At 33.6% G+C, this 27011-nt stretch overlaps 1 protein-coding gene across 2 annotated transcripts in view; it reads left to right on the plus strand.

Annotated features, from left to right (window-relative positions):
- The window catches only part of sntg2 (syntrophin, gamma 2), a 116386-nt gene that overhangs the window by 54858 nt on the left and 34517 nt on the right, over window positions 1-27011 (plus strand). For both annotated transcript variants that reach the window (XM_051134251.1, XM_051134250.1), the window contains exons 5-9: window positions 1522-1565; window positions 4661-4702; window positions 6966-7053; window positions 9029-9120; window positions 20733-20860. In XM_051134251.1, the coding sequence (XP_050990208.1) occupies window positions 1522-1565; window positions 4661-4702; window positions 6966-7053; window positions 9029-9120; window positions 20733-20860 (394 nt within the window). The remainder of the gene's footprint in view (window positions 1-1521; window positions 1566-4660; window positions 4703-6965; window positions 7054-9028; window positions 9121-20732; window positions 20861-27011) is intronic.

Here is a 27011-nt window from a genome sequence, read left to right on the forward strand (position 1 = left end):
TGTGAGTCTCTTCTGCTCACCAAGCCTGCATTTATTTGATCCAAAGTATAGCAAAAACAGTAACATTTTTAAATATTTTTTACTATTTTAAAAAACTGCTTTCTATTTGAATATATTTTAAAATGTAATTTATTTCTTGTATCAAAGCTGAATTTTCAGCATCATTACTCCAGTCTTCAGTGTCACATGATCCTTCAGAAATCATTCTAATATGCTGATTTGCTGCTCAACAAACATTTCTATTATTATCAAGTCATTAGGAGTCATTGGAGTCATTAGGGTACAATGCAGCTAAAGGCGCCCCAGGTCAAGGTTGCCAGGTTTTCACAACAAAACCCGTCCAATTGCCACTCAAAACTAGTCCAAAACTAGCCCAATCGTGTTTCGAGGTAAAACTGTTTGCACAACAAAATCTCCAAATCCCAATTCAGCCCAATGCCACTTCTGCAGTCTCAGGAATAAAAGCTGGAGTAATGATGCTGAAAATTCAGCTTTGATCACTGAAATAAATTACACTTTACAATATATTCACATAGAAAACAGTTATTTTAAATTGTAATAATATTTCACATTTTTACTATTTTTACTGTATTTTTAATCAAATAAATGCAGCCTCTTCTTTCAAAAGCGTAAAAAAAATCAGACCCCAAACAGTTGAATGGTATTGCATTTAAAAGTACAAATAAATAAATAAATAAAAATTAATCATAGTAAAGTTAATCTTGGATTAAACGAACATGGAATATGTTTTTTTTAATATTTATTTTTTTGTTTCTATTTAAGTTCGAATTAACACAGTTCTCAGGATGTTTTTATCAGCTGTTTGGACTTTCATTCTGACGGCACCCATTCACATCCATTGGTGAACAAGTGATGCAATGCTGCATTTCTTCAAATCTGATAAAGAAACAAACTCATCTACATCTTAGATGTCCTAAAGATGAACTATTCCTGTAACATATGGTGTAAAATCTTGTAGAGTACAGTTCTTCCTACTTTTGTTATTCTTTTAAAATAACTGCACTGCTCAGCCTAAATGTAGCCCATTTGATATCCGTATAATTAACGCTCGCTCGCATTATAGTTTATTCATGGCCAGTGTCTGACAGCAGCTGCTAACGTGTGATTAGAATCAGTAGTTGAGACCAGTTTATCTTTGTTGCATGCTATACAGTTCAAATGTATTTGAATCACGCCTAATGCATGTCGAGCTACATTGCATTTGCAGTTTTATTGGTTTTTATTAGCTTCCCGCTGTTCTTTTTTACTTCTGAGACGCTTAGCGTGGAAATATATCCGCACTTGATATGAGAAAGCTTATGAAGTTTCATCATATTTGTCAGAACGCATTGAAGTAAAACCCAGATTTGTGTGAAATTCGTCCCAAAGCGCTTCTCTAGATCGAAAGGCTCATCAAACTCAAATCCTGATTGCCATGTCATCGCATTAAAGCAGTATTAAATGAGTAATTATATCCCAATCTTTCCATTAACCTCTGGCCGGACCGTCCGGGGGCCGCAGCCGATCAGACGGGGATGCTGTTTATCGGCGACGCCGTGTTGCAGGTCAGTATTTTGGGCTTTCGCGCGCTCTCGCTCCCGACGCGGCCCTCGGGGGCCAAGGGTGCATGTTAGAGCAACGTTCCCTCTGCATTTTAATGATGCTTCCCTCTGATTCATTTTCTCCGGCTTGACTGGAGGTTTAACCTTTATCTCTTTGTATGAATCAGAGGAACAGCAACAGAGAGAGAGCAAGAAATGGAGTAATAGTCTGTGGTGCAACTGAAACAAATGGTTTTATTAAATTTTGAATGTCATTGACTCTTTATATACTGTATATAGGCCCTAAAAATACACGTACAATACAGGTCACAAGATGAAGTAAAAGTCAGACATTTCTCTTTAGGACTGAAATTCAGATTCAATTTGGTTTATTTGGACAGTGTATATTTAATCAAGCAAAAAAACTGTGCATGTTTTATAGAGGATTTAGGTAAATGCTCCTGTACTTTGTTTCTATTTAAGCTGCATTTACTGTAAATTTACTACTAATTGAGAGTGTAATCAAGCTTTTATGCCAGGAAATTATGCTCTTATTAAATTATTTTTTTAAAAAAGGACCACAATCCTTTGAATGACTGTGTATATAATATAATAATAATAATAATAACACAAAATTTAATAAAACGATCAAAATAAAATTAAACTGAAAACAAAAAATATAAAACTTTATATTATATAATTAACTCAAATTATATATGGCTGTTATTAAATTATAAAAGTGAATAAACATACAATTAAAGTGATTGTATATACTTAATGTGTGTGTATGTTTATATATATATATATTAAAGAATCCTAGAAAAAAATAAAATGCATGCACAATTTCCACAAAAAAAATTCAACAATAATCAGAAATGTTTCTCGAGCAGCAAATTAACATATTAGAATGATTTCTGAAGGATCATGTGACACTGGAGACTGAAGACTGGAGTAATGATGCTGAAAATGCAGCTTTGATCACAGAAATAAATTACATTTTACAATATATTCACATAGAAAACATGAAGTCATTAAGTTGGCTTAAGAAAGAAACATGCTAGCAACATGCTAGTAACATGCTAATGATGCTAACAATATGTTATCATGCTAGAAACATGCAAGCAACATGCTAGTCATGCTAAAAACATTAACATGCTAGTAACATGCTAATCATGCTAGAAATATGTTAGGAACATGCTAATCATGTTAGAATCAAGCTAGTAACACTTTAATCATGCTAACAACATGCTAGCAACATGATAATCATGATAACAACATGCTAGTAACTTGGTAATCATGCTAACAACATGCTAGTAACATGCTAATCATGCTAGAAATATGTTAGCATCGTGTTAATCATGCTATAAACATACTAGTAACATTTTAATCATGCTAACAATATGTTAATCATGCTAGAAACATGTTAACAACATGCCAGTAACTTGTTAATCATGCTAACAACATACTAGTAACACGTTAATCATGCTACTAATTTGCTAACCATGCTAGAAATATGCTAATGACATGTTAATCATGCTAGAAACATGCTTATATGTTAATCATGCTAACAACACGTTAGTAACTTACTAATCATGCTAGTAACACCCTGGTAAATTGCCAGTCATACTAGCAACACGTTAGTAACTTGTTACTCATGCTAAAAACATGTTAGTAACTTGCTAATCATGGTAGCAACATGCTAACAACTTGGTAATCATGTTAGCAACATGTTATTAACATGCTAATGATGTTAAAATCATGCTAGTAACTGGTAGCGTTTTAATCATGCTAGAAACATGCTAATAAGTTCTTAATCATGTTAGCAACACGTTACTAACTTGCTAATTATGCTAAAAATATGTTCAGAACATGTTAATCATTCTAGAAACATGCTAATAACTTGCTAATCATGCTATCAACATGATAGCAACATGCTAGTAACTTGCTTTGAACATGCTAGTATCATGCTTTGAGCATGCTAGCAACATGCTAATCATGTTAACAACACGTTTTTAACATGCTAGTAACTTGATACTCATGCTGGCAACATGCTATTAAAATGCTAATCATGCTAGCAACATGCTAGTAACTTGCTAATCATGTTAGAAACATGCTTGCAACATGATAGTATCTTCTTTATCATGCTTTGAACTTGCTACCAACATGCTAATCCTGTTAACAACACGTTTTTAACATGCTAGTAACTTGATACTCATGCTGGCAACATGCTATTAAAATGCTAATCATGCTAGCAACATGCTAATAATTTGCTAATCATGTTAGAAACATGCTGGCAACATGCTAGTAACTTGTTAATCATGCTACAACATGCTATTAACATGCTAATCATGCTAACAACATGTTAGTAATTTGTTAATCATGCTACAAACATGCTAGTATCTTGCTATTTATGCTAGCAACATATTAGTAATTTGTTAATTATGTTAGAAGAATGTTAATAACTTGTTAATCATGCTAGACACATGCTAATTAGTTCTCAATCATAACTTCTTTATCATGCTTTGAACTTGCTACCAACATGCTAATCATGTTAACAACACGTTTTTAACATGCTAGTAACTTGATACTCATGCTGGCAACATGCTATTAAAATGCTAATCATGCTAGCAACATGCTAGTAACTTGTTAATCATGCTAGAAACATGCTATTTAAAATGCTAATAATGCTAACAACATGCTAGTAACTCGCTAATCATGCTAGAAACATGCTAGCAACATGCTAGTAACGTTCTAATCATATTAGAAACATGCAAGGAACTATCAATGTAGTCTATCTAAATTTACAAACTTAAACCTTTTACAGCTGCTTACAGTTTTCAGGCTAGGCTTTCTCAAGCCAACCTAAATTTTGTCTTGACACACATTTTTATCTGGTTTTAAATTGTGTTAATATTTCACATTTTTCCTATTTTTATTGTATTTTTGATCAAATAGTACCTACCCCAAAGAGTTGAACGGTAGTGCATTTAAAATTACAAAAATTATAATTATATAAATTTTGAATTAAACGTGATTAACTGTCATTGAAATAACTGTGAAAAGTGAATTGTGATCTGAATGTGTTTATTTGAATATTTTGTTTTCTCGTTTCTACGCAGGTCAATGGCATTAACGTGGAGAAGTGTACACACGAGGAAGTCGTGAGTATCCGATCAGCTTTCATCTGTGCTCTTGAAATGACATTGATGCAGAATTAATCAGATTCCACTGAAGCGTTCGATCCTTTTATATCAGTAGCGAGTGATCCGCTTCTCCCCGTACGGCCTCGGCTGTAACTGATCGATAGCGAGTAGATTCATCACACGCAGATCTCCAGAGAGAGCGGATGAGACACTCGCTCACTCCGGCAGGTTCTGCTCTGTGATCCTGACAGCTGTTTCTCACATCTCCATCCAGACGTCACAGGACGTGATTAGTGATTTCACAGAACAACCACAGACTAACTAAGACAAGCTGAAGACAAAAATCAACCTGTAGGCCAGAAACCTCACAAATGAGAGCTGTAATGATCAGTGGAGAGATCCCACTGTCTGTACTCAAAAGACCTCAATATGAGCTCAAAAATGTGTAGTTTTTGCATAATATTGCTTATTTGGTTTTCAAACAAATAGCTTGTTTAAATGTCCTGGGTTCGACCTCCAGCGATGAATGTGAGTGTAAACAGGCTTGACGTTTTTGAAGCACACATGAGGGTTTCTTGGCGAATTCGTGGTTTCTTTTAGCATCAGCTCTCTGTGGAAATGTTGTACAAGTGTGTCCTGTTTTCTGCAGAGAGGAAAGCTCAGATTTGTCAAATTAAATAACTTTTTATAAGATAAAAGAGCAGCCTTGCAATTTAGTTTAAAAGCATTTTGTGCACTGTTGGTGAAGAATGGAAATAAGTCTTACCAGAAAATAGCACTACTTTAACTGGTTTATTAAACAACTAAACAACATTATCATTCTCTGTAGCAACACAATAATGAAAATGAAAAAAAAAAAATGCAAATACAAAGTACCAGTGTTATTGCAATATTATTTATATACTGACACAGTTTTTATTAATATTTTGAATTACCCTTTTTATATATTTTGCATTTTAATTTTGTAAAATTCCTTACATTTTTAAGTACTTTTGTTTATATGCTTTTGTCAGTTTTATTTATTTTAAAAGTCAACATAGCTTTAATTTGTTTTTATATCATTTTTATTTTTAGTAATTTTAGTATTTTTAAGACGTTTTATTTTAGTAGTTAAACATATTTGAAACATTTCTTTAGTTATTTGCCAAGCAACCTTTTTATTTTATTTTATTTTGTCAAATTTACATATAATGAAAATGTAAACTAAAATTAAATATTTATATAACATTAAATTAATTATTAAATTAATTAAATTAAATTAATATATTATAAAATATCATTTTTCTTCAAAATAAATAAATAATTAAATCTTACACACAGTTATGTGTTAGATCAGGGTTAAATTAAATGAGTTAAATTGGTGCTATTAATCCAAAAATATATTAAAATATAATATTGAAAATATTAAATATCAAAGTATAAAACAACAAACTGTTTTTCTAGTCATTTTCTGTAGCACCACAAAAATAAATTACACAAACATAGCATCAATTAACAATGTTATTTTGTATTATAATGTATATACAGTGTTTAAAATAGAAATATATTTTTATTTCAACTTTAGTAATTTTGTATTTTGTATTTGTTTTTGTATTTTTGTCATTTTTATTCGTTTTTGGTCTTTTAAATTAAATTAAATATTTAAATAATATTAAATGAATTATTAAATTAAATGAATATATTATATAATGACAAATATTATTTTCTTAAAAATTAAATGACCAATCTTACACACAGTTATGTGTTTATGAAAGTTAATGAAAGTCTAATAATTAACTCATGCAAATGTAAAATAAATATAAATCATTTTAAAATACAATAAAACAAACAATTTACTAAAAATATTATTTTTATTTGTTCTTGCATGTCGTCATTATAGGACCATAAAATGTTACACATCAATTGAAAATCTAGTAAATTCAAGTAAATATTTTCAATCAGAGAGGTTCAGCTGACAAAGAAGTTGTGAATCCCTCCGTCAGATGATGAAATCTGAAGATACGCGACACTGACTGAGTAATTGCTTGTCTAGGGAGCGGTTAGTCAACCTGAACCCAACACTTGATGGTCCGGCGCTCCGGCGGAGTGAGGTCACACGACGCGTGATGTAATAATCATTTAAGAGAAATCTCAGAGAGATTGCATGCTGATTGCATAGAGTTGATTTAATCCAAATGTTGCAGCTCCTCGACTCAGTTAGGTGTGAAACAGTCATTTAAATGCAGCTCAAGTGCATCTTCTCATCACAGTGTCAGAAGGATGTTTTATTTCTTTATTTCAGGTTCATCTTTTGCGGACGGCAGGGGATGAAGTCACCATCACTGTACGCTACCTCAGGGAAGCGCCGGCCTTCTTAAAACTCCCATTAGGTAGGTTTGCTTCACATCTGAGCTGTGTGACTAAAGCTCGCTCTCTGGATAGGCAGCTGACAAATGCAAGCTCATTAGTGAGTGATTTGGATGCGCTACATAATCAGAAATATTGCATTTAACACAAATTGTATCTGGGATTGCCTTCTCTGCAAAGTATACTTGTGATGCAGTCTATGTAAAGTAATGAATTATGGTTGTATTTGTCATAATTATTTTTAATTGTAAATGTTGCTTATGCAATTAAGTTTCTATGCATTTTATGCACTGTTGATGAAGAATGGCAATAAACCTTACTAGAAAATAGCACTAATTTAACTGGTTTATTAAGCAACCAAACAACATTTCATCTTATCATTCTCTGTAGCAACACAGTAATGAAAAAATATGCAAATACAACAATAAGTGCCGGTGTTATTGTAGTATTATTTTATTCTGTCAGTTTTGTTATGGTTTTTGTTGTTGTTATTTATTTTTTGTTTATTTTTCTTTTAAATTTACGTTTTAGAAATTGTGTTTATATGCTTTCGCCATTTTTATTTATTTTAAATGTCATACTTTAAACATTTCTTTAGTTATTTGCCAAAGCAACATTTCTATTTCAGTTTATTTTTTATGTTATTAAGATCATTTTCTAATTTTAATAATTTAATTTTTCATTCATATATATATATATATATATATATATATATATGTGTGTGTGTATATATATATATATATATATATATATATATATGTGTGTGTGTGTGTGTGTGTGTGTGTGTGTATATATGTATGAAGAAAAAATAAAAGAAATTCAACACAAGAAAATGCAATATTACACATAATTTATACATATTTTTTGTTTTAGAAATTATTAAAAAGATCTTTAATTATCTTATTTTTAGTTAACAATAATATCACAAATTTTAAGATTTAGTTTAATCTAATATTTATATCTGTTTTTATTATTTTTATTTATTTTTATTTCAGTTTTGGCAATTTTAGTATTTTTAAGACTTAATTTATTTTATTTTTTATTAGTTAAACATATTTTAAACATTTCTTTAGGTGTTTGCCAAAGCAACATTTCCAATTTTTGTTTTTTATATATTTTTAATTTTAATATTTTATTTTATATTTTTTAATATTTTATATATGAAGAAAAAAGTATGAAAAATATCAGCGCATGAAAATGCAATATTACACATAATTTATACATAAATTACACATAATTTTTAATCACAATTTTTTTCAATAAATATATTTTTTTAATTATTAAAAATATCTTTAATGATCTTATTTTTAAGTTAACAATAATATCACCAATTTTTAAATTTAGGGTTTTTTAAATCTAATATGTATATTTGTATTTATGTATTTATGTATGTATCTATTTATTTATTTAAATGTAAATAATAAGAGCTGTTACAGAGCTACACACCTAATGCACAACTTTTGCTCTACGTTTTGTCATAGCATCCTAGGTATTTGTCATGAAGTGAAAAATAGAGGAAAGAATATGAATTTTTTCCAAGTCATCCCATATTTTCAGACTAAAATTACTTGAATGCATGTCACATTTCAGCTAGTAAGTAGGAACTTCACAGACGAATCTGAAGGCAGCATCAACTCTGCAGGAAAGAGAATCTCTCGGGACAGAAGCGAGCAGCTGTGTGCTGCATGAGACAGAAAGACGACTTTCAGAGCAGCGTGTCGTAGATTCCCCTGCATGAAATCTACTTTCTGCGCTGTGCATTTTCCAGTGAGGCCCGTGTCAGAACTCCTGCGTCTTGTGCATTTCACACTCACCTTATACCCATAATCTCCTGTGACTTTGCTGTCCATGGCATCGTGACAACCCAAAAAGCGGCTTGCCAAGCTAATGCGCGTCATATCGCACGGATTTAGAAGTGCGGAGTTACTACACTAGATTTGCACACAGTATGAGCTCTGCTGTATATAGAATATGTAATAATCTGCCATATTCCCTCAGGTTCACCTGGACCGTCCAGCGATCAGAGTAGCAGGGCGTCCTCGCCGCTTTTCGACAGTGGTTTGCATTTAAATGGGAACTCGAGCAACACGGTAAGTCACCTTTTGTATCGTTATGAACATCACTTCCGTTAAGGAGCTTATTCATAAGCCTCGAAAGTGAGACGGATGACAGAATCAGGTTGAAAATGCCTATGTCAGATAGAAAACTCGAATTGACTCCTTGAGCGCTGCTGGTTTAAGGCAAGCATCACTATTATTTTTGCTCATAGTTAGAGTTTGTAGTTTAGAGTAAATAGGCCTGGTTTCACAGACAGGGTTTAGGTTAAGCTAGGATTAGGCCATAGTTCAGTTAGGACGTTTCAGTATCTTTTATAAACGTGCCTTAGAAGATAACATTGCTCGTGTGCATCTTGAAACAAAACAATGGCACTGATGTACTTTAAGATCAGTTTCTATTTGTTAAAACAACCCAGACATGCATTTTAGTCTGGGACTAGGCTTAAGCCTTGTTTGTCAAACCAGGAGGATATTTTCTAAAACTCTAATAATTAGTATTTAACTTGCATTACTAATTCCAAATCAATTTCGGTACTAAGATTTCGGCTTAGTAACTGCTGGATAGTTAGTAATTAACTCAAAATTTATTTGGTTGCACCATGTGTTCTGCAGGACATAGCAGGTAGTAGGAATAAATATATATATATATATATATAAAAGTATTTGCAAACATTTTTTCTCAGAATTGTGAGTTTATATGCCGCACGTGTAAGTTATACAGTTTTTATAAACTAGTTTACATTTTGCAATTCAGATTTTTGTTTCTCACAATTTTCAGTTACATTTCGCAATTAATAATGTGCAATCGTGACATATACACTTGCAATTCAGAAAAAAAAACATAATTGCAAGGTGTTAACTCGCAATTGTGTTATAAACTCTGAAGTTAAACTTTTTACTCAGAATTGTGTTATCAATTGATGTAAAGTCATAATTCTGAGAAAAATGTCAGAATTGCCAGATGTAAACTAAGTTTAAAACGTTTATCACGTTAGATATATAAATTGCAAATGAGAAAAAACTGAATTGCGAGTTTATAAGAATTGCAAGATATAAATTCACAATTCCGAGTTTGCATCTTACAATTCTGACTTTTTGAGTTTCAAATTTAATAAATTGCAATTATGAGATAGAAACTTGCAACCCTAAGATAAACTGTTCATAACTCATAATTACAAGGTACAAACTCACAACTGCGAGCTTACAGGTTCTGGCGTTTTCTCCGAATTTTTCAGAAAGTTTACATTTTGCAATAAATAACTTGCAATTGCAAAAAGTCAGAATTGCAAGTCTGTAACACAATTGTGAGATATAAACTCACAGTTATGAGTTTACAACTTGTAATTCTGACTTTTTTCCCCTGACATCTAAATTTACGTTTCAATTATGCAGAATATAAATTAGCAATTTTGAGAAAAAAATTGTGAGTTTATAACTCATAACTGCAAGTTCAATTCTGACTTTTTCGCAGAATATCACAAAGTTTACGTCTCTCAATTAATGACTTGCAATTATGAAATATAAATGTATAACTCTGAGAAAAGTCTTGATTGCAAGTTTCTAACTCTTCTGTGAGATATAAACTCACAGTTGCAAGTTTACAATATGTAATTCTGACCTTTTTTCCTCAGAAATCTGAGTTTAAATTTTGCAATTAATAACGTGCAATTGTGAGACATAAACTTGTGATTTAAAGAAAAAAGTCAGAACTGTGGAATAAAAAGTCACAATTACCTTAATATTTTTATTCTGTGGTGGAAATAAGCTTCCATACTGAGGCGTGCTGTTTTGGTCAGATTCACGTTCAAAATGTTGACATTTCCTCAGAATTGTGAGTTTATATCTCATAATTGCAAGTTATAAACTATTTATAAACAATTTAACATTTCGCGATGTTCAGTTTTTTTTTTAGAATTTCTCAGAAATTCTTAGAAAGTTTACATCTCGCAATTAAAAACTCGCAATTGTGAGTGACTATTTTTCTCTGAATTCTGTGTACAACTCACAATTAATAACATATAGTTGTAAATTATTTAAATTCTTAATTCTTAATTATTTAAATTATTTAAATTCTACAACTAATTAATTTTTTCTTTTCTCTTGATTGCAAGATAAAAACTTACAATTGCAAGAAAAAAAATGTATAAAAACTTAGATAAAATGTTGCAATTAACTTAGAACAAAAACAAAAGCAACTGATGCAATTCATTCACTCTGCTCGTGTAAATATTTAGTTTATACACAGAGTTAGGTTTTAACTACATTTAAAGGTGCAGCGCAAAAATATTTAGTCCTTAAGTTGTAACTTACATAAAAACTAGGCTAAGTTGTAATTTATGCACAGCTCGTGCGACCAGCCAAAGAGTTTTTTCTAACTAGTGCTAGTTACCATCCAGAACACTACTGTCCTAAAAAGAAGCCTCACTTACACCGAGGGCTCTTTCAAAGGCATATAGAGGATATAGAGGTCATGTATTTAATCTGACCTTGAAATATCACTGCCGAGGCTCCTCACGGCCAGTTAATAGAGTGCGGCAGCCGCACGACCTGACAGACTGAGACTGTCCTGCCGTCATCTGAGCGAACACGCTGTGTCTCGTTAAGTCACCGGTCACTTTCTTATTCAAATCAGAGAGCAAAGGTAAGGCAGATGTCTGACTCGATCTGATCACAGACCACATGAACACGCAGAGATTTACATGCAGCACGTTAATGTGACGACACGTGTGACACTGAGACTCTGGGGAAGCGACGGCCACTGTGTGTCAGCAGGTGAAGCTCTGAGATCTGAGATCTGCATACAGCCTCTGAAAATCCATTCACGCCTCAGCAATGCAACTTGAAGGAGAGAGAAAGCTGAAAATGAGAAACTCAATCTCGGAGTGCCGACAAATCAAGATTTCTGTGTTGGATGCGACCCTAAAGTCAGTCTATAAATAGAACAGAGCTCAGAAACACTGCTGATGGCACTTAGTAGAGGTTTAGATGCTGTGATGATGCCAAAGTGAAGAGTGTTTGCCAGGGCGCTGCTATAAGGCCGCTGGGATGTTCTGGGTGTTTGCCAGGACGTGGGTAAAGGACTGACTGCTATGGGGTTGCTGGGGTGGTTGCTCGGGTGTTTCCAAGGTATTACTGTGGTGGTGTTGCTACAGTGTTCTTGTGTTTTTAGGGTGTTACTATGGTGTTACCTCCTGTTGTAGCTACTATGGTGTTGCTAGAGTGTTCTGGGTGTTTTCAGGGCATTACTATAGTGTAACACCTACTATGGTTACTATGGTGTTGCTAGACTGTTTGCAAGGTGTTACTATGGTGGTGCTGCTAGAGTGTTCTGGGTGCAAGGCATTAATATGGTGTTACTAGAGTGTTTGGGTGTTTTCCCGTCGTTGCTATGGTGTTACTAGAGTGTTTGGGTGTTTGCCAGGCATTGCTATGGTGTTGCTAGAGTGTTTGGGTGTTTGCAAGGCGTTACTATGGTGTTGCTAGAATGCTTGGGTGTTTGCAAGGCGTTACTATGGTGTCGCTGGAATGTTCTGGGTATTTCCAAGGCGTTACTATGGTGGTGCTGCTGGAGTGTTCTGGGTGTTTCCAAGGCATTACTATGGTGTTGCTAGAATGCTTGGGTGTTTGCAAGGCGTTACTATGGTGTCGCTGGAATGTTCTGGGTATTTCCAAGGCGTTACTATGGTGGTGCTGCTGGAGTGTTCTGGGTGTTTCCAAGGCGTTACTATGGTGTTGCTAGAATGTTCTGGGTGTTTCCAAGGCGTTACTATGGTGTTGCTAGAATGTTCTGGGTGTTTCCAAGGCGTTACTATGGTGTTGCTAGAATGCTTGGGTGTTTGCACGGCGTTACTATGGTGTTACTAGAGTGTTTGCAAGGCATTAGTGAGGTGTTGCTAGAGTGTTCTGGGTATTTCCAAGGCGTTACTATGGTGGTGCTGCTGGAGTGTTCTGGGTGTTTCCAAGGCGTTACTATGGTGATGCTAGAATGCTTGGGTGTTTGCACGGCGTTACTATGGTGTTACTAGAGTGTTTGCAAGGCATTAGTGAGGTGTTGCTAGAGTGTTCTGGGTATTTCCAAGGCGTTACTATGGTGGTGCTGCTGGAGTGTTCTGGGTGTTTCCAAGGCGTTACTATGGTGATGCTAGAATGCTTGGGTGTTTCCAAGGCATTACTATGGTGTCGCTGGAATGTTCTGGGTATTTCCAAGGCGTTACTATGGTGGTGCTGCTGGAGTGTTCTGGGTGTTTCCAAGGCATTACTATGGTGTTTCTAGAATGCTTGGGTGTTTGCAAGGCGTTACTATGGTGATGCTAGAATGCTTGGGTGTTTGCAAGGCGTTACTATGGTGTCGCTGGAATGTTCTGGGTATTTCCAAGGCGTTACTATGGTGGTGCTGCTGGAGTGTTCTGGGTGTTTCCAAGGCATTACTATGGTGTTACTAGAGTGTTTGGGTGTTTGCCAGGCATTGCTATGGTGTTGCTAGAGTGTTTGGGTGTTTGCAAGGCGTTACTATAGTGTCGCTGGAATGTTCTGGGTATTTCCAAGGCGTTACTATGGTGGTGCTGCTGGAGTGTTCTGGGTGTTTGCAAGGCGTTACTGTGGTGATGCTAGAATGCTTGGGTGTTTGCAAGGCGTTACTATGGTGTCGCTGGAATGTTCTGGGTATTTCCAAGGCGTTACTATGGTGGTGCTGCTGGAGTGTTCTGGGTGTTTCCAAGGCATTACTATGGTGTTACTAGAGTGTTTGGGTGTTTGCCAGGCATTGCTATGGTGTTGCTAGAGTGTTTGGGTGTTTGCAAGGCATTACTATGGTGTCGCTGGAATGTTCTGGGTATTTCCAAGGCATTACTATGGTGGTGCTGCTGGAGTGTTCTGGGTGTTTCCAAGGCGTTACTATGGTGTTGCTAGAATGTTCTGGGTGTTTCCAAGGCGTTACTATGGTGTTGCTAGAATGTTCTGGGTGTTTCCAAGGCGTTACTATGGTGTTGCTAGAATGCTTGGGTGTTTGCACGGCGTTACTATGGTGTTACTAGAGTGTTTGCAAGGCATTAGTGAGGTGTTGCTAGAGTGTTCTGGGTATTTCCAAGGCGTTACTATGGTGGTGCTGCTGGAGTGTTCTGGGTGTTTCCAAGGCGTTACTATGGTGATGCTAGAATGCTTGGGTGTTTGCAAGGCGTTATTATGGTGTCGCTGGAATGTTCTGGGTATTTCCAAGGCGTTACTATGGTGGTGCTGCTGGAGTGTTCTGGGTGTTTCCAAGGCATTACTATGGTGGTGCTGCTGGAGTGTTCTGGAGTGTTTCCAAGGCGTTACTATGGTGTTGCTAGAATGTTCTGGGTGTTTCCAAGGCGTTACTATGGTGTTGCTAGAATGTTCTGGGTGTTTCCAAGGCGTTACTATGGTGTTGCTAGAATGCTTGGGTGTTTGCACGGCGTTACTATGGTGTTACTAGAGTGTTTGCAAGGCATTAGTGAGGTGTTGCTAGAGTGTTCTGGGTATTTCCAAGGCGTTACTATGGTGGTGCTGCTGGAGTGTTCTGGGTGTTTCCAAGGCGTTACTATGGTGATGCTAGAATGCTTGGGTGTTTGCAAGGCGTTATTATGGTGTCGCTGGAATGTTCTGGGTATTTCCAAGGCGTTACTATGGTGGTGCTGCTGGAATGTTCTGGGTATTTCCAAGGCGTTACTATGGTGGTGCTGCTGGAGTGTTCTGGGTGTTTCCAAGGCATTACTATGGTGTCGCTGGAATGTTCTGGGTGTTTGGAAGGTGTTACTATGGTGTCACACCTACTATGGTTACTATGGTGTTGCTAGAATGTTCTGGGTGTTTGCAGGGCGTTACTATGGTGAAACACCTACAGTACTAAAGTTAATATGGTGTTGATAGAATGTTCCGGGTGTTTGGAAGGTGTTACTATGGTGTCACACCTACTATGGTTACTATAGTGTTGCTAGAATGTTCTGGGTGTTTTCAGGGAGTTACTATAATGCAACACCTACTATAGTTACTATGGTGTTGATGGAGTGTTCTGGATGTTTGGAACGCATTACTATGGTGTTGCTAGAATGTTCTGGGTGTTTTCAGGGCATTACTATGGTGTAACATCTACTATGGTTAATGTGGTGTTGCTAGAGTATTCTGGGTGTTTTCAGGGCGTTACTTTGGTGTAACACCTACTGTGGTTATTATGGTGTTGCTAGAGTGTTGTGGGTGTTTACAAGGCGTTACTATGGTGTTGCTGGAGTGTTCTGGATGTTTGCAAGGCATTACTATGGTGTTGCTAGAATGTTCTGGGTGTTTTCAGGGCATTACTATGGTGTAACATCTACTATGGTTATTATGGTGTTGCTGGAGTGTTCTGGGTATTTCCAAGGCGTTACTGTGGTGGTGCTGCTAGAGTGTTCTGGGTGTTTATAAGGCGTTACTATGGTGTCGTTGAAATGTTCTGGGTGTTTGGAAGGTGTTACTATGGTGTTGCTGGAGTGTTTGGGTGTTTGCAAGGCGTTACTGTGGTGGTGTTGCTAGAGTGTTCTGGGTGTTTGCAGGGCGTTACTATGGTGTAACACCTACTATAGTTACTATGGTGTTGCTGGAGTGTTCCGGATGTTTGCAAGGCATTACTATGGTGTAACACCTACTATGGTTACTATGGTGTTGCTAGAGTATTCTGGGTGTTTGGAGGGCGTTACTATTGTGTCACTAGAGTGCACGATATAAAATGTTTCTTCCATATTTTAAACACACCTCTATCCCTGAGCCTATCCTATAAGCAATGCTACAAGTGATGTTTGCCTTAACACATAATAAGTGACACAGTGGTCACCATGGTGTTCAGATCAGCTCATTTGTCAGTTCTGTGTAAATGAGAGCGTCTCCAAGAGCAGAACAGTTTCTTTTAATGAAGTTCCTCGATGCGTCGCATTCCCACGAAAAAAATGGGAAGAATGTAGAAGCTCATAAGGCATCTTTCCAGGAACAGTGTACACAGATACTTCATTATTAAACATTGAATGACAGCCACTGTGTCCAATTACCGTAAACAGATGAATTCTTTTCTTCCATTGACTCTCTCTACCTTTGCCAGGCATGGAAATGTGCAAAAATACACCCGGTGCTCTCCTGACTGCTGAGTCAACAATATTTGTGCTTTTCTCTTGTGTTCTTCAAATGAGTTTTTTTCTAATCCTCTTGTAGTGTTTGAGCTCGTCGGCCGCAGGTGATTATAATTCTCGGAGCTTGTCGTCCCCTCCAGGCTGCGGTGACATTGAGCTGATTGACAGCGTTTCGCTTTCATCGGCCGACGGGCTGGTGCTTTAGCATTTGTTCATTTACATACTTGCCAATAATTAGCGTAGCAGCTCTTTTTGCCATATCTGGAGGTAGGGATGCCAAATAAAATTGGTATTTTGCTGCATGCTTAATACAGAAATAATTAAAATGCATACCAGTTTTACTAGCAGTTTGGTTGCACTGACTCTACATATCAAGAACGGTTAAAATACTGATTTAATGTAGTAAATAGTGGATTTGTGTCAAGATATTGGATCTGTGCTTTAAGCCTCGCAGTGCAGATTAATAGACTTGCTTTTAGCTGTTATGTTATTAATATTAATATTAATCTAACAGCTATATTAACAAGAACAAAGAAAAAACACTGCGCTGATAAAAACAGCTTATACAAGCCCTAAAGCCTTATATAATAATATGTACAGTAAGTAAATACTCTTACCATATGAGAACTGTTTGCTCATTTGTTGCTGTTTTTATTAGAGATATAGTGAAATGTCAGTGCTGTATCGTGATGAACCTCTCTGGACGTATTGGAGGAGAAACCATAATGAAGAGCTGGTGTTTGGCTCCTTATGAGAGACGCTCTGTCAGTCTGATCTGTCTTGACGTGTCGGCGATATTTCATTCAGTGTCATCTCTGGGCTCAGCTCAACATGAAAGTCAAATCAAGTTTAATTATCCAGCTTTGGTCCGAATAAACAGCAGAGTGGAGAATGTGACTGGAGAAAGGCCTTCACATGTAATTGGTGATGGCTTGAAAATTCAGCCACAAGTGAAAGAATACAGTCGGAGATGAAATACAGAGGTAATTATGCTAAAAAGTTTCTTATACAGGAAAGTGAAAACTCTCCTGTATAAGAAACTTGTATAAGAAAGAATATTATATATAATATAATTATATTATATTTTTTCTATTTTCTATTTTTATTTTAGTGTTAGTTAAAGTTTTAGTAATTTTGTTGTGTGTTTTATATTTGTTCATATTTTTATTAATGTTTATTTCATTTTTCATTATATATACTAATATAATGTTACCGTGGCTGTAGCTGAAATAAAGTATTTATTTATTTTTAATTTCAGTAAATGGTTATTTATTTTAAGTAATTGACATTTTTGGAATTGGATTTTTTTTTTAATGATTTATATTAATTATTATTATTTTTTATTATTTTATTCATTTAATTTTTTTTTTTTTATTATTTTGATTCTGTTTTTTCTATTTTCGTTTTAGTTTTAGTTGAAGTTTTAGTAATTTTGTTGTGCAATTTTATATTTGTTCATATTTTTATTAACATTTATTTAATTTTTCATTATTTTAGTACATCATGTTACCGTGGCTGTAGCTGAAATACAGTATTTATTTATTTATTTATTTATTTATTTATTTATTTACTTATTTCAGTAAATGGTTATTTATTTTAAGTAATGGAAATTTTTGGAATTGGATTTTTTTAATGATTTATTTTTAGTTAACTTTAATAACACTGCTAGTGTGTTGCTCTGACTACTATACTATTATAGTTTTAATTAATATTCATTGTTATTTTATTTTTTTATTTGATTCTGTTTTTTATTTTCTATTTTTATTTTAATTTTAGTTACATTTTTAGACATTTTGTTTTGTGTTTTTGTAAATTTTATTATTATTATTATTATTTTAAGTTATACATAGTTTTTTTTTTCACTTTTAATTATTTTACTACATGAAGTTTAACTAAATGGTAGTCAAAAATGCCAACTAGCTGATATATATTTAAAATCATATTTCAGTTCTTATTTGTTTAATTTTAGTTTATGAAAATGTTTCTGAATTTTTTAAATAAACCTAAAATGCCATGTTCATTGCATCTAGAAGCAAGGTCAGAAACGACTCAAAAAAATCTATATCCCCATCTTAAGCATCCCGCAGCTACCGTGAAGCACCTGTACTGATGTGTTTTGCAGAAAAATATGATTTTGATTTGATACGAGGAGATTTATAAGTTAACTGACTTTGCACTGACTATTTGCATCCGAGAGATTCACGCATGTCATGCATAATATTACGTTAATACCGAAATGACTTATAGGATTTTGCAGCTGAAGTGAGTACAGCACAAATGTGACGCACACTAGGGGCTGCACATTTTGAAGACTGTAAACTGTGGGCTTGACAAGCTGAATTTTATGGGTTCCCGGCAACGTTTGCAACAGTCTGTGAAAGCCGTTTCTGCCAAAGTCGTAACGGCCATAGACACTGAGAGGGGAAAGTTCCCCTTGATAATTAGAAAAGGCCAAAATGTCCTTCCACTGTTTGAACATCTTGCTCTGGTCTGCTGCACTCTATTACTCAACGCTCTGTTTGTTGTTTGGATAAAAGAGTTTTTAAAAGTTACATTTTTAGACTGGTCTGCCTCGAAATTGTAACAGTGCTCATCAATGTCAAAATGACTGAGATGGCCAATCAAATTAAAGTAGGCAGGGTTTGCTGTCAGGATGAAGCATCAGTTTTAACATCCAATTGAGAGCAAGGGAATTTAGGAGTAGCAAAACATTTAAGATTTGTCAACTGTTTTACAATAGAAATGTTAAACAGCTGACAGTAATATCCAGTAATGCAAACTACCGATTTTTTTTGCATGGAAAATATGCCATCATTTACCTGATTCATGTAATTCCTAACTGAATGTGGCAGGACAAGATTTCTTTTTGCATTTTCAACATATTAAGCATAAGAGTAAATGTGTATGTATTTAAAAATATTATTTGCTAATAAATCAAAATTATTACATCCTATTAGACCTGGAATTGAATTTTTTTTCAGCCTCATAGAAAAAAATGAGTCCTCTCCAATATTTAAGACATGGTCTCTGCCATGGAAAAAAAAATAATAACAATAATAAATAAAAAATAAATTAAAAATAAAAAAGGTAATTACAACTTTTTGTGCTGATTTTACTGATTATTTTTCTTTGCGATTCTGAGTATGTATCCCACAATTCTGACTTTTTTCCTGCAATTCAGGTATAAACTATGATATAAATTCTAAGAAAAAACAATGTTGAGATATAAACTTGCAATTGCAAGAAAAAATTTTAAGAATTGTTGCAATTACCTTTTTTATTTTTTTTATTCTTATGGCAGAAACAACAAAAAATTAATTGCAATATGTAAACTCAGAATTCTAAATAAAAAAGTCATAATTCTGAGTTTGTTTCACAATTCTATTTATTTCATTTATTACAGTTTAGAGGGGAAAAAAGTCAGAATTATGAGGAAAAATTCTAAATTCCTATATTTTTTTTCTTAAAATTGTGAGAAACAAACTGTGAAATTAGAATTTTTTTTTATGCCATGCATTGCAAAAAGTTTTCACCAGTTACAACTTAAAAAGTTTAGCAGCTGCCTTAAAATTTTAAGTTAAATTAACTTTAAAGTGCAAGTCATTTCAACTCATGAGTTAAATCAACTTAAAAGTACAAAAAGTACATTTTAACTCACTTTTAAGTTAATTTAACTTAAAATTTTAAGGCAGCTGCTGAACCTAAGCTTTTACGTTAAAACTGGTGAAAACTTTTTACAGTGTGGCGGTAAAAAAGAATTGCGAGATGTAAACTCAGAACTCTAAAATAAATAATTTGTGAAAAAAGGCAGAGTTCTGAGTTTATACCTTGCATTTCTGTTCATATCTTGCAATTCTGAATTGTGAGATATAAGGTCAGAAGTCTGAGATAAAAGTCAGTTGTGAAATATAAATTAAAAATTCAAGAAAAATTTTGAGAAAAAAATCTGTTTATATTTCACAATTCAGTTTCTTCAGTTTTTTTTTTTTGTTTCTGACAGAATAAAAAATAAAAAACGGCAGCTGCAATATCGTAATTTGGACTTTGTTTCTCAAGTTATTAATTAGTTAAGAATTGCAATGGTAAGTGATGGAAAAAGTCTGATTTATGAGATAAAAATGTGCAATCATCTTTTCAAATTTACTTTTTATTTAGTGGCTAAAATGCACTTCTATAGCTTTCGAAGGCTGACTGTGTGCATACAGTGTCAGAAACATTCTTCTGCCTAGACTTTCATCATCTTCTTGCCAAGTTCTTCTGGTGTGCGTGTGAATATGCATGGAAGTGTGCATACATGTGAATATGCATGCATTTATGCAAGGCAACTATAATCCTCATTCATTTGCAAAATACTGCAGGATCACGTTGAGCCGGAGTTATTATGTCGGGTCCGAGCGTCGCGCGTGCTTTTGCACGGTGGGCCTCGGCTGTTACGAGGCCGCTGGCACCGTGATCAAAGGGCAGCGGATGGAGCTAAAACGAGATGTTTCTGCTCCGGCCTCTCACTCTCTCCCTCTCATTTATTCCATCCAGGCCCCGTCGTCGCCCTCCTCACCTTCGGCTAATGAACCAAAGTATGAGAAACGCTGGCTGGATGCCGTCAGCCTCCCTCTGTTCATGGCTCGAATCTCTCGACGCAAAGCTGGAACCGACAAATTAAGGTACGGTAATCCGCCGTGATGCCGCACGAGCTGTAAGGTTTGCGCGGTGTTGGTTTTGCAAGCGTTTTTCATTTAGGCGAGAGGATGTTAAATCCAATATCTATGCAGCGGCATGCCGCGTCTGGAAAGGTCAGCGATGCAGCAGCTGCGGGTCGAGGAGAAGTGCCTCTAACTTTAGTCGTCTGCCGTTGACAGCAGAATGATATCGCATCGGATCACATCGCCGGAGAAAAGAGATCTATAAATATCCGCTTTAAGACTCAAAGCTTGTGATTGCAGCAGGTGGAAAGCAGATCCTTAATTAGGCAGAACGCATAATCTGAATATATTTCTACGTGCTTCGGGCTCATCTCCAGGTGGAGTTTCAGGTCTGACAACTTTGATTTTAACCCTGTAGAACCTACTGTACAAGCCTTCTGTCGTCTGACTGATAGTTTACATTTTTACCTTCTGGTGCCTGGTGTTTTTTTTGCTGTCAAATCTTGACTGATTTTTCTCAAGTAAACAAGAATAACTGTAGTAATATTTCCAGATGAACACTTTCTGGACTGAAGCAGCTTGGCTTTACTTCATTCTCTATGAATCATTTTTTTAGAAAAATCAGTGAGTGTTAAATCTGATCATCAGGGTCTTTTGAGGAATATTTGTTTCCAGAAGCTTTACTTTCACTGTTCCTCAGTGGAGTTAATCATCATTGGATTGCGTTGCATTATGTTTGGATCATTTCAGTCTCCTCTTACTAAGACTAAAACATTTTTCACAATGCAAGAGAATAAGTGAGGAAAAACATGCCATTAAAGCATATCTTCCATTCTAATTTATATTTTTGTTATAACATTTTTATTTTTGCATTGATGTCAAGAAAAACAAACAATAGTAATTAAGTTGAGAATAAAGTAGAAATACTATGAGAATAAAGTAAAAATACTATGAGAAAGTCTAAATGATTTGAGATTAAAGTCGAAATATTATGAAAATAAAGTTGAAATACGACGAGAGTAAAGTCGAAACAGTACTAGAGTAAAGTAGAAGTACTACCAGAATAAAGTTGAAATGTTTCGAGAATAAGGTCGAAATATTTTGAGATTAAAGTCAAAATATTATGAGAATAAAGTTGAAATACTGTGAGAAAGTCTTAATGTTTCAAGAATAAAGTTGAAATGTTTCGATAATAAAGTCGAAATGTTTTAAGAATAAAGTCTAAATATTACAAGGATAAAGTTGAAATACTACGAGAGTAAAGTTGAAATACGACATAAATAAAGTCGAAATATTACGAGAGTAAAGTCAAAGTACTACGTGAATAAAGTTGAAATGTTTCGATAATAAAGTCGAAATGTTTACACAAAGTCTAAATATTACAAGGATAAAGTCGAAATACTATGAGAATAAAGTCAAAATACTATGAGAATAAAGTCAAAATACTATGAGAATAAAGTTGAAATATTACGAGAATAAAGTAAAAAAACTAAGAGAATAAAGTCGAAATATTACAAGAGCAAAGTCAAAGTACCACGAGAATAAAGTTGAAATGTTTGAGAATAAAGTTGAAATATTATAAGGATAAAGTCGAAATACTACGAGAGTAAAGTTGAAATATTACGAGAATAAAGTTGAAATATTATGAGAGTAAAGTTGAAGTACTATGAGAATAAAGTCAAAATACTACAATAATCAAGTCGAAATACTACGAGAGTAAAGTTGAAATATTACAAGAATAAAGTCGAAGTACTACCAGAATAAAGTTGAAATGTTTCGAGAGTAAGGTCGAAATACTATGAGAATAAAGTCGAAATATTATAAGAGTAAAGTCAAAATACTACAAGAATAAAGTTTAAATTTTTTGAGAATAAAGTCGAAATGTTTCAAGAATTGAATAGTAGAAATTAGTTATAATATTTTGAGAGTATAGCCTATATTGCACATGCAAATGGCCCAGATTGGGAGCACTGGGAGAAGTTGCAAGACCACCGGAATTTCTTTGAATATATGTGGGGTTATTAGCAGAAATCATTTTTGTTTTAATTTTTTGTTTTATTTTTGCATTGAAATGCCAAAAAACAATAGTATTGAATTTGATGTAAAAATAATTTAAATAAAACAAACAAACAAACAAACAAATAAAAAACAATGCAAAATGCATTTTAACATAACATAATTGGATATAATGCAGCATTTACTTTTGGCCTATGGCCCTCACTCAAGTTCAGTTTTTGGCCCTCGTATTAAGAGGAAAAGAGGAGTAAAAAATGAATTTGAATTAAGTATTGAATTTGACTAAAAAATCAATTTAAAAACAATGTTATTTACATTTTTGTTTAAATATTTACATTTTACCTTTTGACCCTTTGTATTCAAAAGGTTCAATAAACTGTTCCATTTCAAAAAAGTTATTTTTCTGACTATAATTTCATATGTCAGGCTTTACAGGGTTAAAAAACGTTTTGCTTTTTCTCTCTAAGTAGTTATTGATTTGTTTTTCTGTCCATCAACTTTACTTTTTCTATCAAGCAGAACTTTTCACCGAGTACGACTCCTCAATTGGTGTCTTTGGAGTGAGTGAATGCATTTTTAAACTTTTAACATCTACGAGTGCATCTTTCATGAAGGATTTTCAGCTTTTTCTCATTTTAATGCTCAGTTTTCACATCTCAGTACCATTCCTGCAAATTTAAGACTCTCCAAAAACCGAAAGCATCTTCTCGTTGTCTCTTCTTCCCTCTTCGTTATGAGTCTCTCTCTGTATGTTCTCCAGACTAATAGATTTTTTATTGTGTTCTGTCAGTCAGACAGTCTATCAGTCTATCTAAAAAGGCCAAGCGCTGAATGGAAGCATCTCACACATGGTTGGCATTAATTGAAGTCAGAATAAAGTCGGAATTCGACAAGAGTAAAGTCGAAATACTACGAGAATGAACTCGATATATTACAAGAATAAAGTCGAAATATTATGAGAATATAGTTGAAATACTATGAGAATAAAGTCAAAATATTACGAGAGTAAAGTCGAAATACTACAAGAATAAACTCGATATATTATGAGAATAAAGTTTATATATTACGAGAGTAAAGTTGAAATACTACATGAATAAAGTCGGAATATTATGAAAATAAAGTTGAAATATTATAAGAATAAAGTCGAAATGCTATCAGAATAAAGTCAAAATATTGTGAGAATAAAGTTGGATACTATGAGAGTAAAGTCAGAATATTATGAGAATAAAGTTGAAAAATTACAAGAATAAAGTCGAAATATTATGACAGTAAAATCGAAATACTACGAGAGTAAAGTCAAAATGCTACGACAATGAAGTCAGAATACTACGAGAATAAAGTCGAAATATTGGAAGAATAAAGTCGAAGTACTATGAGAATAAAGCCAAAATATTATGACAATAAAGTTGAAATACTACGAGAATAAAGATGAAATACTACGGGAATAAAGTTGAAATACTACGGGAATAAAGTCTGAATACTACAAGAATAAAGTCAAAATATTATGAGAGTAAAGTCAAAATGTTGTGAGAATAAAGTATATATATTACGAGAGTAGAGTTGAAATACTACATGAATAAAGTCGGAATATTATGAGAATAAAGTTGAAATATTACAAGAGTAAAGTCGAAATACTACGACAATAAAATTGAAATACTACGAGAGTAAAGTCAAAATACTACGACAATGAAGTCGGAATACTACGAGAATAAAGTCGAAATATTGGAAGAATAAAGTCGAAGTACTATGAGAATAAAGCCAAAATATTATGACAATAAAGCTGAAATACTACGAGAATAAAGTTGAAATACTACGGGAATAAAGTCTGAATACTACAAGAATAAAGTCAAAATATTATGAGAGTAAAGTCGAAATATTATGAGAATAAAATTTAAATATTACGAGAATAAAGGTGAAATACTGTCAGAATAAAGTCAGAATACTATGAGAATAAAGTTGAAATATTACAAGAATAAAGTCAAAATACTATGAGAATAAAGTTGATATATTACGAGAGTAAAGTTGAAATACTACAAGAATTTTTCTCGTGTTAATGCTCAGTTTTCACATCTCAGTACCATTCCTGCGAATGTAAGACTCCAAAAACCCAAAAGCATCTTCTCGTTCTCTCTTCTTCCCTCTTTGTTATGAGTCTCTCTCTGTATGCATGCGATGGCCGATGAAGACGCGCTCTCCAGACTAATAGATTTTTTATTGTGTTCTGTCAGTCAGACGCGCGGCTCCGTGGTTTCGAAGCACGTGGCTACAGTCTGCTGCTAGTTCAAGCAGAACATTACATTCTCCAGGCAATTTCTATCTGAAAAAGGCCAAGCGCTGAATGGACGCGTCTCACACATGGTTGGCATTAATTGAAATCATGCCATTTATTGAATTGCTTTATTGGAAAAGTTGGAAGCTGCTAAAGATGTGGTGTTTGGAGAGCAGTGCGTCTGTAATCTCGCTTTAGTAATAGAGTTGGTCTTGCTCTCACTTGATTTAATGCAAATGTTCATCTCACAGCCTTTTGCCCTCACTAGTCCTTCATAAACATAATCATCTGCATTCAGGAGTCCACAGTGGAAAGAACGGCTCCAGCGTCACGCTGTTTTGACGCCACGGTCTTTCTGACAGCTATCATTAAATAGTCAGTCCGGCAAATCAGAGTGTAATTCATCTGCGGCACGCTCCAAAAACACACTGAAATTAAATGTCAAAGCCGTCCATTATGTACAATTGATGATGGAGTGAGTGTGACAACCCTGTCTATCAACGAACGCATCTCATCGCTCACATTTGTATTGATAGCTTTGCACATTTAAAACAAACGCAAATGAGCAGGTAGCAAAATCTGAACTGACGGATGTGTTTGAGGTCAGTCTTTTCATGTTGCTGCGTTTTGTGGCCTGATTGATTATTTGTTTCATTATTTGAATGATTGGTTGAGATGTACTTTACAAAAACATTCATTCATTCATTCATTCATGCATTCGTTCATTTATCTATTTATTTATTTATTTGTTTAATCATTTGGGAATTTTTAATGGGAATATATTACTGAAAAATCTATCTTTATTAAAACTGTAGACTTCACTGACGTACTGTACAATTGAAAAAAAAAAACACTTTATTTATTTATTTATTTAACAATTTTTGAATTTCTAATGGGAACACATTACTGAAAAAATCAATCTTTATTAAAATTGTACACTTCACATGTGTACATTAAAAAATGTATTTATTTATTTATTTATTTATTTATTATTCATCCTGTTATAAGATTTGTATACTGCTTGTTTTTTAACATATTTATTTATTTATTAGTTTTAATGTTGCTATGATATTTGTAATAATTCTGGTTTTATTGCCTATTTATTTATTTATTTATTTATTTGGGAATTTCCAGGGGAAATACATTACTAAAAAATAATCGTTCTTACAATTGTACTCTTCACAGATGTTAATTACAACATTTATTTATAAATTTATTTATTTATTTGTTATTTATTTGTTTATTTATTCATTCATTCATAAGGTTTGATGCTGCTATATTTGTATACTGTTTGTTTTTGACATTTATTTATTTATTTATTGGTTTATTTTTTTTTATAAGTTTATAAGTTTTAATGTTGCTTTGATATTTGTATAGATTCTGATTTTATTACCTATCTACCCATCTACCTATATATTTATTTATTTATTTATTTATTTATTTATCAGGTTTGATGCTGCTATGAGATTTGTATACAGTTTGTTTTAGACATTTATTTATTTATTTATTTGTTTGTTTTAATGTTGCTTTGATATTTGTATATATTCTAGTTTTATTACATATTTATTTTATTTTATTTTATTTGTTAGTTTATTTCATTCATTCATTCATTTATCAGGTTTGAAACTGCTATGAAATTTGTATACTGTTTGTTTTTGACATTTATTTATTTATTAGTTTTAATGTTACTATGATACTTGTATACATTCTGGTTTTATTGCCTATTTATTTATTTATTTTATTTTATTTTATTTTATTTTATTTATTTGTCAGGTTTGATGCTACTATGTGATTTGTATACTGTTTATTTTTTACATTTATTTATTTATTTATTTATTAGTTTTACAGTAAAACAGTTAAACAGTAATTAAAACACCCTGTCTATAG

The sequence above is a fragment of the Labeo rohita genome, chromosome 17 (genome assembly GCF_022985175.1).
Source record: "Labeo rohita strain BAU-BD-2019 chromosome 17, IGBB_LRoh.1.0, whole genome shotgun sequence".
NCBI classification, from domain to species: Eukaryota; Metazoa; Chordata; class Actinopteri; order Cypriniformes; family Cyprinidae; genus Labeo; species Labeo rohita.